This window comes from Pseudorca crassidens, chromosome 11, assembly GCF_039906515.1.
Source record: "Pseudorca crassidens isolate mPseCra1 chromosome 11, mPseCra1.hap1, whole genome shotgun sequence".
Classification (NCBI taxonomy): Eukaryota; Metazoa; Chordata; class Mammalia; order Artiodactyla; family Delphinidae; genus Pseudorca; species Pseudorca crassidens.
In genome coordinates, this window is record NC_090306.1 from 54,030,636 (window position 1) to 54,045,860 (window position 15,225).

At 41.6% G+C, this 15,225-nt stretch overlaps 1 protein-coding gene across 2 annotated transcripts in view; it reads left to right on the forward strand.

The window, feature by feature from the left end:
• Positions 1-2,593: 2,593 nt before the first annotated feature.
• The window catches only part of SRGAP1 (SLIT-ROBO Rho GTPase activating protein 1), a 278,584-nt gene continuing 265,952 nt past the window's right edge, over positions 2,594-15,225 (forward strand). The window contains exon 1 of one of the 2 annotated variants that reach the window (XM_067697213.1): positions 2,594-2,986. In XM_067697213.1, the coding sequence (XP_067553314.1) occupies positions 2,920-2,986 (67 nt within the window). In that variant the 5' untranslated portion in view covers positions 2,594-2,919. The remainder of the gene's footprint in view (positions 2,987-15,225) is intronic. The other variant, XM_067697211.1, reaches the window with a different exon arrangement.

Here is a 15,225-nt window from a genome sequence, read left to right on the forward strand (position 1 = left end):
TCTCCAATTTTTAAATAGCTTTCTCTCCAAGATTAAAACTGAGATAACAGTAACAAAGATAACTGAGTAGGTACAAAGATGTGGTGTTCTTGTAATTTTTAAGGATTATCTCAGTAAGTGCTTATAACAGTCCCAGGAACTAGGCATTAACCCATTTTACAGATAAGGAGACTGAGGCCCCAAGAGATGCAGTAATTTTTATCCGCTCACTTAGGAAGCCGCAGATATATGATTCACCTCTGGGTACACTGTCTTTGGGGCTTGTAACTACCACGGTGCTTTAGGTCTAAACTCAGCCACCAATTCATTCCCAGGGGCTGCATTCTCTGCACCAAGTTGTATTTCCCAAGTGCAAATATGAAATAAATCCCAGTAGCACCATGGATGGATGACATGAATCACATTTAGATTTGACTACAATTATCGCCAGAGTGTGCTGCTTGCCTCTGGTCTCTCCACCCCCATAGCCAACTCATCCTTCCATGCTGCCAACAGTTATCTTCATAAAACATGTATGTGATCATGACCCTTCTCTACTTAAAAGGCTCCCTGCTGTCTGCAGAACTGTGTCCTAGAGCTCAGCACAGGAGGCCTCTCCCAGTTGGCCCTGACCTTCCTTCTCAGCCTCTGCTTTGGAATATCCTGGCTCTTCACGCTACACTCTTACATAAGACAGCCCCACGTGAAATTAGGGCAGTCTGCGATTCCGTAGTTAACCTCCTGTGTGGCAAAATGGAAACAAAACTTTTTTTTTTTTACATTTTTTCTGTACATTCTATTCTGTCGTTATAAACTAAAAAGATTTGCTTAATTAAATTTTAAAAGGCCATATAATTTAAAACAACGTGCACACACTACCACTTGAAACACACATATATTTAAATTTTAAAAATATTTTTCACCTCCCATCAGAGATCTGGTATTTTAGAGGAGGGCATCCTGTAACTCATTTGCAATTCTCCCAGAGTAGGATTCTCCTTCTTCTCCGTGGAATGCAACACTTTCCCTCTCTAAGGTGGCAAACTACTTACTACTCACCCTTTAAATGCAGTTCAAATACCACTTCTGTGGGAAGCCTTTCTCCCCAAACCTCTTACGCAGGCCACTTTTCTTTCCTCAGGGCTCGCAAAGCCGGCAGTACCTCTCTTATAGCATCACAGTACCGCCTGTAATTACTTTGTAAAACAATAGACCGTGAGATCCTTTAGGGCAGGGTTCTACTTTCTGAATCCTTAGCTCTTACTTGGTGTTTGGTTCGCAGTAAGAAATGTTATCACTGGATACATGAATGAATGATTAAAGTCTCGAAGTCCCTACTCTTCTTTAGATCTAGCAGGGAAAACATTTGATACTGGACACGCCTTTGGACAAATCACTTTGGTAAATCAGGCCCATAATATTGGAGAAGGAAGGTCCCAAACGCTAAATGTGTCCGTCAAAACCTGGTGACATCCTAAGTGTGACCTGTTTCCCCACCACGCCTTTCCCGCCATCCTAGCCCCCTCCAGCTGCTTCTAGGATGGGGAGAATAATGGTGTTCAAGATGGGTATTTTTCTCTGCCTGATCAAGCAGCTTAGCTCTTCTTTGATTCTTAACAGCCAAGACGTTCACAATTCAGTCTCCAGTGTTCCTTCTGGGGTTTGGAGTGACATCTTGGAGTGACATCCTTTTCTTCCATGGAGACATCCAAAGTCTGGATTTCCCCACTGTACACTTAAAAGAGCCCCACCACAGCGCTCGCCCTCGGCCAAAGACAGACCGCCGGGTCGGGAGGGGTTTCCCAGCTGCTGGGGCTGCGCAGCTCGGGGAGGAGCTGGGGGCGTTGCCCACGGCCGCCGGGCTCGACGCGCAGGGCCGGGCTGTGGTTGGCCACAAGAGGCGTCCATCTTCCCGGACGAGCGCGGCGCTTCCTCACCGCGCCGGGAGGGGGCGAGGGCGGAGAAGGGAACGCGCTGCCGAGCCGACCCCTCCCGTGAGCCCTGCCCCGCCTCGCCGAGCCCCGCGCGGCCGCCCCGGCCGCTGCCGCCCGTAGCTCGCTCCCCAGGTGCCGGGGAGCTGCGGGCCGTGAACGTGCCGGCAACTTTGCGGCCTCCGGGGGCGCGGCTCCTCCGGGTGCGTGTGCGAGTGTGTCTGTCGCCGGCGGCCTCCTGGGGGCAGCAGCGGAAAGGGGGTCGGGGGAGAAAGAGACAGCCTCGGCGCACGGTGGCCCAGGAGGCAGAGGCCCCGCGAGGCGCCGGCGGTGGAGACCTAAACTCCGCCGGGGCTGTGCCCAGGACGCGTTCTTACGGTGCGGCAGACGCCCTTGCGGTCGGCGCCCGGGACTTGCTTTAGGATCGCGATTCCTCTTGCCTGCCCGGGGCAGTAGCAACCGTGTGTGCCGACGGAGGAGCGGCAGTAGCATCCCCAGCCCGGGCGGGACCCCCGAGCGCCGGAGCCGGCGGCTGGAGCAGGAAGGGAGAGTCGCGACGCCCGCCCTCCCCGGCTGGCCCTGCCCCGCGCGCCCCGTGCGGGTTGCTAACAATGGTGCGGAGCGCCGGCGCGATTCCCGCGTCCGCCCAGCGGTCGTAGAGGAAGTGGACGGGCTCCGGGTGGGGTGGGCAGGGAGACGCCCCCCACCACTCGCTTGCTGGAGTTTGCTGGCGCGCCGGGCCTCTCCGGCCCCGAGCCCTGGGCTCCCCTCAGCATCACCGACGGCAGCTCGATCCGGAGAGTATGGTGCCAGCGCCCGGGTTAATCTAGTCCTCGGCTCGCTCCTTTTTTTCCTCCTCCTCCTCCTCTCCCTCCCCCTTTCCCTCCTGTCGGTGCTGCCTCTGGGTTCCCGGCGTGTGGGAGTACAACTCTCTGCCTCTCCGAGGAGACTGGTCGGTGACCCTCGAACAGAACTTGCCCGCTGAAAGCAAACCCAGAACAGCTGGATAATGTCCACTCCGAGCAGATTCAAAAAGGACAAAGAGATCATAGCCGAGTATGAAAGTCAAGTCAAAGGTAAGGATGGGAGCGGCTGCCTTGCTCCTTTTGTGTGCTTTCTTGTCATTGTGCTCCGGGAGTTGCATTTCTCACTTGGGGTCTGTGTTGGAGGGAGGTGGTGAGGGACAGCTAGAGCGCCTCGTTGAGCCACCCGGGGCTTCGTGGAAGCCAATCCCAGTCCCAGTCCCGTCAAGCCCACAGGGAGCTGGAAACCGGGTGGCTCTCCGCCGCTGCCAGGGCGCCCCTCCAATAGGGGAGAACTGGCTTTAACTTAACCACCTTCAGCCGGGCAACTTACATAGGAGGCAGGCAGCAGCAGTGGTTCCTGCCCAGTTATCATCACCGTCATCCTTATTATTTTTTTTAAACGATACCATTGTCACAACGTAATTTTTTTTAAGGAGTCATTTTTTGAAGTCTGGCTCCGAAGTGCTCTAGAGCTTCATTGAGTGCAGGCAATTTTTGACATTCGCACTGTTCACTAATTTATCAGGGCGAGTCCCGCTTTTATAAAATAGCTCCCTAAAAGCTGGGCAGTTAAACCAAGCAAGGACTAGTGGAATCTGACTCCTCCTTTTAATCTCTCACACTCACACGGGAATATTGCTTTATCATTTGTTGGAGGCCACTTGCATGTAAAATGAAGGTTTGAATATTTGAGTAGTAGTTTCCATCCATTTACATTGTCAACTGATGAAGGAATCTAATTAAGGTTGATTACGCATTTTTACTTGACGTGCCTTGTGGTTTAAAAAATATATTTTCTCTCCAGTACAAGTATTTTGTGTTGCTGTTGAAGAGTTTAATAAACATATATTTGGGTTTTTTTTTTTCCCTCCTTTATGGTCTCTCATGGGTAGCTTTTCCCATCCATTGAGACAATGGATGGAGTGTTGAGATCACTGCTGTTCTTTGGAATATTCAAAGCAAAGTTGATAAAAATTGCTTTGTAGACACCTGTGTTTGTACAGACACAATATTATGAAAGGACTGCAGAGAAAGGCGTTCCTGTACTTGTCTTGGGAATAGCAGGAGCAGACTGGGGGTTCTTTTGTGTGGTCAAGTTGTGAAAATGCTTGGAGTCCTGTGAGAGGACCTGGTGGGGAAACCCTCTGTCAATCAGTGTGAATCTGGACCATCTCATCATGGCCAGAGACAAACACACTATGCAAGCCCAGAGACTTAAGTTTCCTTTAGGTTGACTCCAGTAATGGAGTTAAGATGAACACTGTTCAGGAAACACAGATTTTTATCTGCATGCAATTAAGATAATTTATACTTGTAGGAACTGGTTACACTGACATGGAAGTTATGTTAGCAGAGAAGTAATTATTTGCTTCGAGACAGGTAAACTTTCTAATGAGCATAACCTTTCTTTTCTTAACGGTCCAACACAGCCAAAAGTCTTTCATACTGAGGTAGAACTCTTGTTCACAATCACCATTTCTCTGTGCGGTTTTTCCACATGGCTCTTTGTGGCAGGTCTTCAAGGGGTAGCAGTCTGGTTTTCCTGCTGCTTGGAGCACTGACTTGTAGAATGTATTTCCAAGTATTGGTTTCGGTATTTCTGCTCTAAGGTCATTTGTCCATGATCAAGTCTTTATCTGAAAAATATTCTCATGATTAATCTCTTTCAGAGTATGAATTTTATAGTTATACGCTTACTTATATGCTTTGAGGGTATAGGCCGTCTATATGGATTTAAAAATAAATACAATGGGGTCTTCCCTGGCAATCCAGTGGTTAAGACTCCATGTTTCCAATGCAAGGGGTGCAGGTTCGATCCCTGGTCCGGAAGCTTGAGATCCCACATGCTGTGGGGCACAACAACAACAAAAATAAATAAAAAAAATAAAAATCAATAGAATGGGATGTGTTGCAATGCTTAAAATGTGTCCATCAAATCCAATCCAAGGAAAAATCACAAACATAGTAAAAATTACTTTTGGAACAAATTCTGTCCCATAGAAAGTGATCTGTCTATTCCCTTCAACCCTCCTCACTTACCTGTGAGTCCTCAGGCTGCTTTATGGCTCTTTACTACACCTGACCTGCCCTTCTCATCAGAGCCTGTGTCCACACTTCATCTACTTCCCCTGTAATACTTACACATCCTGTGTCTAACCCAGATCCTTCTATTCATATGCAAATATGGGAAGAGGGAAATATCAATACAATGGAATTGGATCATATACACCTTGAATGGCACACATTCACCTGAATTTACTAGGCAAAATCAAGAAGGCAGTGGAAGAGAAATGAGTTAAATAGTTAAATAGAGCATGAGGCCCGCTGTCCTGTGCAGTGAGAATAGGTACCTTTTTAAGGATAGTTTCAGAGGTAGGATCCTGGTTTTCCGTTTCTTTTCCTGAGCCCCTCTTTAAAGGTGAGTATCTCACCCTGGCAGATGCTAGTCCACTGCTTAAAGGTAGGTGGTTTTGGAGCAACCAACTCTTTCAATTCTAACAGGTATTTCATCTGACGGTAAACAAAAGAAAGTGGCTTATTCTGTTGCTGGAGGAAAACCTAGCTGTGCTGGACTCATTAAGAGAAGCCGTTGGTCTCTTCCCAATGAATAAAGACGTAAATATTGGACTCTCTGCGTGATTTAAGTGTATCTGTGATACACTTAAATGTATCAAGAGTCATTTTGGATTATATGTGACTTTTTTACCTTCTGACTTGAATCTAACATTCTGGAGTATTGTCCTTTCTTATTCTCTCCCATTTCCCCTAATACCAGTTGCATTTATCTCAGAATTTCTGAGGTAAGGGTTTGATTTAAAAGAATGACTCCACAGATGTGGGATTTAGCCACTGTGGCTGCCTGCATGTGTTTAGGAAACAGACTTCATGGGGCTATTTTCAGTGTGAAAAGAACCATCCTAGGTGTAACGTGTAATTTTATGCTGTAATTTTATGGGTAAGACCATAAATGTATCCAGTTAGATGTATCATGTAGGGCGAGTCACTTAGCTTCTTCCTGGGTTTTGGTTTTCTTATCTGTAAGATAAGGAGTTTAGATTCTCTCAGTCCTAAGGGTCTTTGAGTCTAATTGAAGATGTCATGTCAGTTCACATTAATTATGCAGTAAAATTTTCAAGCTTTTTGCGTTTTCTCTTGGCTGCCCTGTCTTGAGGAGGGTTACCTTTGCTTTAACTTTTTTCATAATTCACAAACACTATGTATTATCTGATTTCTCAAGGAATTAAAATGTAATACCACAGAAAATACAGAAAAATAATAAAACCACGTTCAGAAAAGTAGAGCATAGAATTGTAAGAGGGGGAAGAATTGGGAATTATACAAGCAGTTAAAGGAATAGATAGGTTTAAATCGAGGACAAAAGGACCCCAAGCAATAATTTAAAAGATTAATGTGTTAGGTAATGTGTTAACTATAGGAGGAGAAAGACTGCTTCATGCGTGTTGGTCAACTTCCCAAAGATTTAGAATCCAGAGAAATTAAGCTCTTATTTGTGTGGACCCTTAAACAGCAAGATTGTCTGGAAAAGTGTATGAAACTCAAACCAGTTGACTACACTACTCTTAGCATCTCTGGCAAGATCGTAGCAAGTGGCTAACAGAAGTTTTGGGGATCATCTGTAGATTTTAGAGATCTAGTAATTTTTGAATTCTGCAGCAGAAATATTATGGAGCCCATGTAAAAAATATTGGTTCACATATAAGAGTCAGAAGAAACAAAAGACACATTTTGTGAGGTGGAACTCATGGATGGGAGGTTGTGTTTATTTTTAATAATGCGTGTTGTTAGTTGCTAAGAATTGACAGCTATTATTTGCAGTATTTTCCTGAGGATAATCTCATACTCATCTATGTGCCATACGTGCAGGAAGTGCCAAGAAAATCTGGTGTTTTTCAACCGCTCTGCTGCCTGAACTACAAATAGTACATTTTGGTAGCAGATGGAGCATAAGGAAATGCCAGTTCAATTTAATATGACCTCCCGTCATGTGATAGGTTTCAATAGGGAAATTAAAAGTGCTACTGTCACTCATAGGGAACCTGTGTCTACCTCTAATGTTCTTCATTTAACTTGCAATCGAAAACAACAATTTAAATTACGAATTAAAACTTTATAGCTGGGAAGGACTTTAAACATTTCCTGTCCAGCCCACTTCAGCGGTGCAAGGAGGCATAATGTCAGTTACACAAGTAACTGTAACAAATGTGGGACTGGAACCCAGGTCCTCTGCTTTTCGGTAACAGTGGTTTACTTTTAGATTCCTCACAAAGAAGAGTAGGAGATAGAACACTTACCTGTTTAGACCTTGCATCCGTTGAAGGAATCATAGTTGGATGGACTAGAGAACGGCAACTCTGGTCCGTTAACAGGAGGAGTTAATTAAATTGATTAACCATAATAAGTTGTTTTTTCACCAAGATCATTTCAAGAAACCACAATGCCCAGGCAGCAGCTTCACAAGGTGATTTAAAGATCAAGGGGAAAAAAATATGGTGAATATGTACAAATGTAACGCACTTGAAATTTTGGTCATACTAAGTGAAGCTACTGCAATAAGCCCTCTTATGTTGTCCAGAAAACCTGATTTGTTTCATGAACTTCAAAGTATCTTAAGAAATAGTTTTGGAGAAATGTTTAAGCAAAGCATGCTCCGAAATACAGTGAGGGTTGGAGTATGCTATGGGATGGTAAATCTGAGCTCTGTCTAGATTGCTTTGCTTACTCCTGTGCTGTGTGATGACCAGGTCAGGAACCTCACATCCTCAGCTCTGGTCCAATTTGAGAGTCTACTTTGTGGACTGAGCAGACCCTTTTTTATGCTAACTATTTTTATTTCAAGTTACATAACTGAGAATTAAGATTAAGAAAAAATACGGAGTAAACTGTATGTCTAATCACTCAGTCTACCTTTGTTTTAGTGGTTTGAAGGCAGAAGCTGGGAATAGAGACAGTTACTAGAAGACATTTTTAGTTATTTGAAGGTATTTTTATTCGTTGGACCCAAATTACTTTCTAATTTATTGACAACATATATATGCTCACCTGTTGGTATGTCAGGATGGGAAAAAAACAGAACATAGTGTTTAAGAGCAGAAACTGGTGTTAGCCATTCAGCCCTGCCACTAATAATATATTTGAGCCCTAACAGTCAACTTCTTCATCTGTAAAATGGGGATAATAATAGTACTTACCTCCTTGCCTTTGTGAGACTTCTGTGAGGTGATTTGTGGAAAGCCTTTATCACACGCTTGGCACTGATAAATAGTCTATAAAAATTAGGCCTTGTTATCTGTTTCATTTTGTTTTTCTTTACGTTTCAACTGCTTCTTGTTATATTCTGACTTAGATAAGCTTTTTGAAATTCAAATACATAATCACCAATCTGCTGCCTAAATAGCAAAAGTGGACGATTCTTAAATCATCCTGATAAAGCCCTCTGTACTTTTAGAATGGAGTGAGTTTCATGGTGGGATTAAAAAGGGATATGTGATAGGCAGACCAGAGAGATTCCCAGCTCCTTATAAGGTGGATTTTTTTTTTATTGTGTCATTCCTTTTTATCCAAGTACAAGTAACAGCTGAAAAGCATATTTCCTGGGCTGCCATGTGTTTGCTTACAACTTTTGTTTTACATTTTCTCTACCTTTAATGATGCCAAATGGAAAATGAAAACTGCAGTCCAATCAATTGATTTTATTTACCCATGGTGAAAAGGATTCTTATGATGTCAGATAAAGTCTCTGACTTAATATCATAGTTTTGAGCAAAATATTTTGTTTTAAAATCAATATAGAAATGAAAAATTTCACTTGTACCTGCTAATTTGCTTTTGCTTCATTTGAAAGCACTTTGATTTTTTTCCAGCTTTATTGAGATATATTTGACATATAACAGAAAGCACTTTGATATTAAAAATTATTATCTAGGGCTTCCCTGGAGGCGCAGTGGTTGAGAGTCCGCCTGCCGATGCAGGGGACACGGGTTCGTGCCCCCATCCGGGAAGATCCCACATGCTGCGGAGCGGCTGGGCCCGTGAGCCATGGCCGCTGAGCCTGCGCGTCCGGAGCCTGTGTTCCGCAGCGGGAGAGGCCGCAGCGGTGAGAGACCCGCGTACCGCAAAAAAAAAAAAAACTATTGTCTATATATTTCCCACACCTCCTGGTATAGGGCTTCATTAAACATTAATTGAATGAATAGAGTAATTGTTTTGAATTATCATTCCTTTATAGTATAAACTAACATGGCGATCATTCAGAATTATCTACGGTGTCCAATGAAGTATTACCACAAAATTAAACTGAATTCAAATGTGTAAGTTACACACATTTAGAAAGTCACAGAGCTGGAAACAGAGTGTCCAACAATGGAGAATAGTTAACTAAATTCCACTGGGGAATGGTTAACTAACTTGTGCACATGGAATGTTATGGGGTCATTAACAGTGGTTTTTGAAGAATGTTTTATGGTATGGAGAAATATTTTATAATAATTGGGAAAAAGAGAGACCATTAAAAAAAAAAAAAAGCATGGTTAGGACAAGCTAAAACAGAGCTAAATTGATGTATAGGTACGTACATACACGTGTGTCAGCCATACTGGGTAGTGGGATTTCAGCATGAGGAGAAACCGTAGTTGGACCTCAGTCTATATGTCACCAACAAATGAAATAAAACATCACTCCCTCCAAGTCAGATGTTCTGTGAAGTCAAAAGTTTATAATTAAAGTTAACTTCCATGGCGGGGGGGAAAAAAGGATGATGAAATAATAATAATGAAAAATAATCGTAACAGCAGCTAACAGTTATTGAGCGCTCGGGGTGTGCCAGTCACTGTCATGGCTGCTTTGCATGGGTGGACTCAGCTTTCTATGTACATACCAAACTATAATGCGTGGTGGGAGGAGTTTCCGGTTATTTTTCCTGTTTGGTATAGGTTGTATTTCCTGTACTTTTGGACCTCAGTACATCCTCTCCTTGGTAAATTTCCTGGCCTAACGCAGGAATCTCACTTTGAGACCCACCCTCCTTCAGGATGGGGGTGGGCCAAGGTGCATCCAGGCGAGATTGAACCTCTGCTGATCAGGTTTGTTCACAGGACAATTTCAAACTTCCTGTTTGCCTACAGCTCAGTGATATACTTTGGGTTTTTTCTTGCTTCGAATTCAGCTAACAGTTCGTAGGTTGGGGAGTGGGAGGGTGGGAGAAGCAGCCTCTCTTTTTCTTTTCTTTTCTTGGGTGAAATATATATACAAGTGGGTACAGAAAATTATTTACAATTTAATGCATAATAATAAAATGAATACCTGGTTAGTAGCCACCCAGGTTAAGAAATAGAACTTTAGCAGTGTCTAGAAACCCCCACATTGTCCCCTTTCTAACAGATCTCTCTTCATCCTATTGCCCCCTCAATAACAATTCTGAATTTAGTATTAATCATTCCCTTGTTTTCTTTAAAGTTTTATGATAGTTTTATAGTTTTCTTTATAGTTTTGATGTATGTTATATACATGCATCAAAAATACAGAGCCCTTTTGAACACATACCAGATTTTTTAATGATATTAAAGAATTGATGTTGGGCTTCCCTGGTGGCGCAGTGGTTGAGAGTCCGCCTGCCAATGCATGGGACACGGGTTCGTGCCCCGGTCTGGGAGGATCCCACATGCCGCGGAGCAGCTGGGCCTGTGAGCCATGGCCGCTGAGCCTGCGCGTCCGGAGCCTGTGCTCCACAACGGGAGAGGCCACAACAGTGAGAGGCCCGCATGCCGCAAAAAAAAAAAAAGAAAAAGAATTGATGTTAATTTTTAAAAATAATAGTATTTTGGCATGTATAACAAATCTTTATCTTTTAAATATATGTGCTGAAGTATTTGGGGATGGCTAAGATTTGCTTCAGTATAATCTGGGGGAAGGAGGAAGTAGGTGGGAATATGGGTAAAATAAGATTAGCCAGGAATTGATAATTGTTGGGTACATGGGGTTCATTATTTTATTCTCTTTACTTTTGTGTATGTTTAAAATTTTCTCTAATAAAAAATTTTCAAAGTAAGTATGCCTTCTTATGACTTCCATTTTTCACTCAATGTTATATTAAGATTGATCTACATTAATGTGTGTAGCTATCATTAGTTTACTTTCACTGATATATAGTATTCCAGTGCATGAAAATCCTGGAAGCTATTTATTCTTTATTTATTTATTCATTCTTTATGACATTTGGGTTATTTGCACTTTTTGCCATCATGATTAATAATAATATATAAAATGCTGTGAGTGTCTCCTCGTGTACATGAGTTTCTCTATGTATACTTGCTGGGTCATAGGGAGTGTGCATGGTCAACTTTACTAATGTCAGACTTTTCTCTAAGTGCTTGGTAGTTATTCTCTTACCAGCAGTGAATGAGAATTCCACATCCTGAAAAACACTTAGTATGGGCCAATGTATTAGTTAAGGTAAAGGCTAAACTATAATAATAAAGAGAACCTTGAAAGACAATAACCTAAAAATGTAGAAATTTCTCACATAACAGTCTGGAGGTGTGCAGTCCAGGCTACCAGGACAGTTTTGCCTCCTTAAATTATTTGAGTTTTCTCCATCTCGTTCCTCTGCCATCACCTAGGGAACTGAACTTGTATGCCTGGTTGAAACTGGGTCTTAAGTATATCCATGTTCTGACTTACAGGAAGGAAAATGAGTCTTGAGGAGCATATGGCCAATGTGTTAAAATCCAGGCCAGAAATAATACAGAGAATTTCCATTCATTTAACTGGTGAGAACTTAGTCACAGGACAACAGCTTGCTGCAAGGGAGGCTGGCAAATGTAGTCTCCCGGGGCAGCCCTGTTTTCAGCTACAACTTCATGACCGTGAAAGGAGAGAACAGATTTGGACAACCAGTAGTCAGCATGAAGACAAGGTTTTCTGGAGAGGCAGTCTACTGGGGTAAAATGGTATTTTGGCTTAATTTGTATGTCTTTGATTGCTGATGAGATAGAGCATCTTTTCACATATTTAAGAGCCATTTGCTTTTGTCACTAAAATGCTTATTCATACCTTTGCCCATTTATCTGTTGGTTTGTCTTTTTCTTATTGATTTGTGCATTTTGTTTTGGTTTGGTTTTGGTATGTTCTTAATATTGATCTTTTGTCAATTATATCTGTTGCAAATATCTTCTCCCTGTTTGTAGTTCGTATTTTCATATTTTAAAAAGATATCTCTGAGAAGTTGCTCGTTTTCATTTGTTCAAATGTATCAATTATTTATATTTGGTGTTTAAGTAATCCTTCCCTACTCTAAGGTCAGAAAGATATTTGTCTATATTATCTTAGAAATGTTTTAAAATCTTGCTTTTGACATAAAAGTTTTTAATTTATCTGAAGTTATTTTTCATATTGTGAACTAGGGATATATTTTTAGTTCTTTTCATGTGGATGACCAACTTTTTTCATTCCGCTTGCTAAATAGTTTCTTCTTTTAAAAAGTAATCTACTAGCTACTTCTGTCTTGATCAGAGTTTCATGTATACATGTGTCTATCTCGACACTCTGTTGTGTTCCATTGGTTAATTTATAAATTCTTGCACATACCACACTATCTTAATTACTATAGCTTTATAATAAGTCTTATATTTGGTAGGCCAAATTCTACTTCCTTATACCCTTTCAGAAGTATCTTGGTGATCGTGGTCCTTTCTCTTTCATGTGCATTTTATTTATTTATTTATAAAATAGTTATTTGGCTGTGTCAGGTCTTAGTTGCGGCATGCGGACTCTTAGTTGCTGCATGCATGCAGGGTCTAGTTCCATGACCAGAGCTCAAACCCGGGCCCCCTGCATTGGGAGTGCAGAGTCTTAGCCACTGGACCACCAGGGAAGTCCCTCATGTGCATTTTAGAATCAGTTTTCCTTCCATGGGAAGCCCATAGCTATTTTGATTGAAACTGCGTGAAATTATAAAGCGATTAGCAGAGAATTGGCAACTGTATGTTAGATTATAAGTTCTACTTACCCATGAATATGAATATTTCTCCATTTATTTAGTTGTTTTTAAATATCTTACTGTAAAGTTTTATATTTTCTGTTTTTTGTTAGACTTATTTCACTTTTGTTACTAATGTTTATGAGATCTCTTTTTTTTTTTTTTTTTGCGGTACGCGGGCCTCTCCTGTCGCGGAGCACAGGCTCCGGACGCGCGGGCCCAGCAGCCACGGCTCACGGCCCAGCCGCTTCGCGGCATGCGGGATCCTCCCGAACCGGGGCACGAACCCGCGTCCCCTGCATCGACAGGCGGACTCTCAACCACTGCACCACCAGGGAAGCCCTATGAGATCTCTTTTAAAATTGTTTTCTAATTCTTTCTGGTATACAGAAATGCAGTTTACTTTAGCATATTGGTCTTATATCCAGCCACTTTGCTAGTTTATTATTATTTCAAATAATTTGTTCATATTTTGGTTAAAAAAAATCTTATTATTTGCAAATATAAAGACAATTATATTTCCTCCTTCCAAACCTTACGGCTTTAATTTATTCTTCTATTTTTGCCCTAGGCAGAATTTTGAGTATGAAGTTAATAAACGTAGTGAATTGTCTTTCTTTTCTTGTTCTGGATTTAAAGGGAGTGTTTTCAAGCCTCTTCTACCATAAAGGATAATGATTGTTTTCAGTTTATTATAGATATTCTTATCAGGTTAAGTTTCATGTATTCTCTGTTTACTTGAAGTTTTTTTTTTTGCGGTACGCGGGCCTCTCACTGTTGTGGCCTCTCCCGTTGCAGAGCACAGGCTCCGGACGCGCGGGCTCAGCGGCCATGGCTCACGAGCCCAGCCGCTCCGCCAACATGTGGGATCTTCCTGGACCGGGCACGAACCCGTGTCCCCTGCATCAGCAGGCAGACTCTCAACCACTGCGCCACCAGGGAAGCCCTACTTGAAGTTTTAATCATTAATAGTTGGTTGAAAGCTATCCTTTTTTCTTTTTGCATCTATTGATTTTTTAAAATATTTATTTATATATTTGGCTGCATTGGGTCTTAATTGTGGCACAATGGGATCTTTCGTTGTGGCGCATGGGCTCTTCGTTGCAGCACACAGGCTTCTCTAGTTGCGGCATGTGGGCTGTGTAGTTGTGGCATGTGGGCTTAGTAGTTGAGACATGCGGGCTTATTGCCCCCGGCATGTGGGACCTTAGTTCTTGGACCAGGGATCAAACCTGCATCCCCTGCATTGGAAGGCAGATTCTTAACCACTGGACCACCAGGGAAGTCCCTGCATCTATTGATATTATTTTTTCTTCTTTGATCTGTTAATGTAATGAGAAATATTTACAGAGTTTCTAATATTGAACCATCTCTGTATTCCAGAATTAAACCTATCTTCATCATTGTATTATATATGTAAATAGTTGGATTCAGTTTGCCAATATTTAGTTCAGGTGTTTTTGTTGTTGTTTTTTGTTTTTTGTCTCTAAATTCTTGAATGAAACAGACCCATGGCTTTCCTTTCAGATAATGTTCTTGTCTGGGTTCATATTTCAGTTATACTAGCCTAACAGAATGCATTGGAGAGCATTGCTTCTCTTTCTATTTTGTAAAGGAGTTTGAAATTTTGGAATATTCCTTCTCTTGAAAGGTCGGTAAAACTGCTTATTTGGGCCTAGTTATTTTCTTTGTGTGAAGAACTTTTAACTGCTAATCAGCAGTTAATCATTAGTTTTACTACTGATAGGATTATTTATTCTTTATATTTCTTCTGAAGTCAGTTTTGTTAAGTTATGTTTTTCTAGAAATGTCTCTGTTTTGTGTAAGTTTTCAAATATATTGACATAATGTTGATGATAGTATATTTTAAAAATATGGGCTGATCTGTATTTAATTTAAAATATTATTGTAGGGAATTCCCTGGTGGTCCAGTGGTTAGGACTTGGCGCTTTCACTGCAGGGGCAGCTGGTCAGGGAACTAAGATCCTGTAAGCCATGCAGTCGGGCCAGAAAATAAAAATAAAAAATTATTTTAGAATATTTATTTTTGCCTTATCTCTTTCTTGCTGAATCTTAAAAGGGGGTTGTCTCTTTTTGTTGTTTTTTTTTATTGATTTCTGCTCTTATCTTTACTCTCATCCTTTAAATTTTCTTCAGATTTATTCTGTCCTTTATCTGTTTTTTTTAAGTTGGACATACAGCTCATTTGTTTTTATCCTTCTTTGCTACTGTAAGCATTTAAGGCAATAAATTTCTTTTCTAATGTAAATGTTATTTCTAATAAAAGCATCATTCT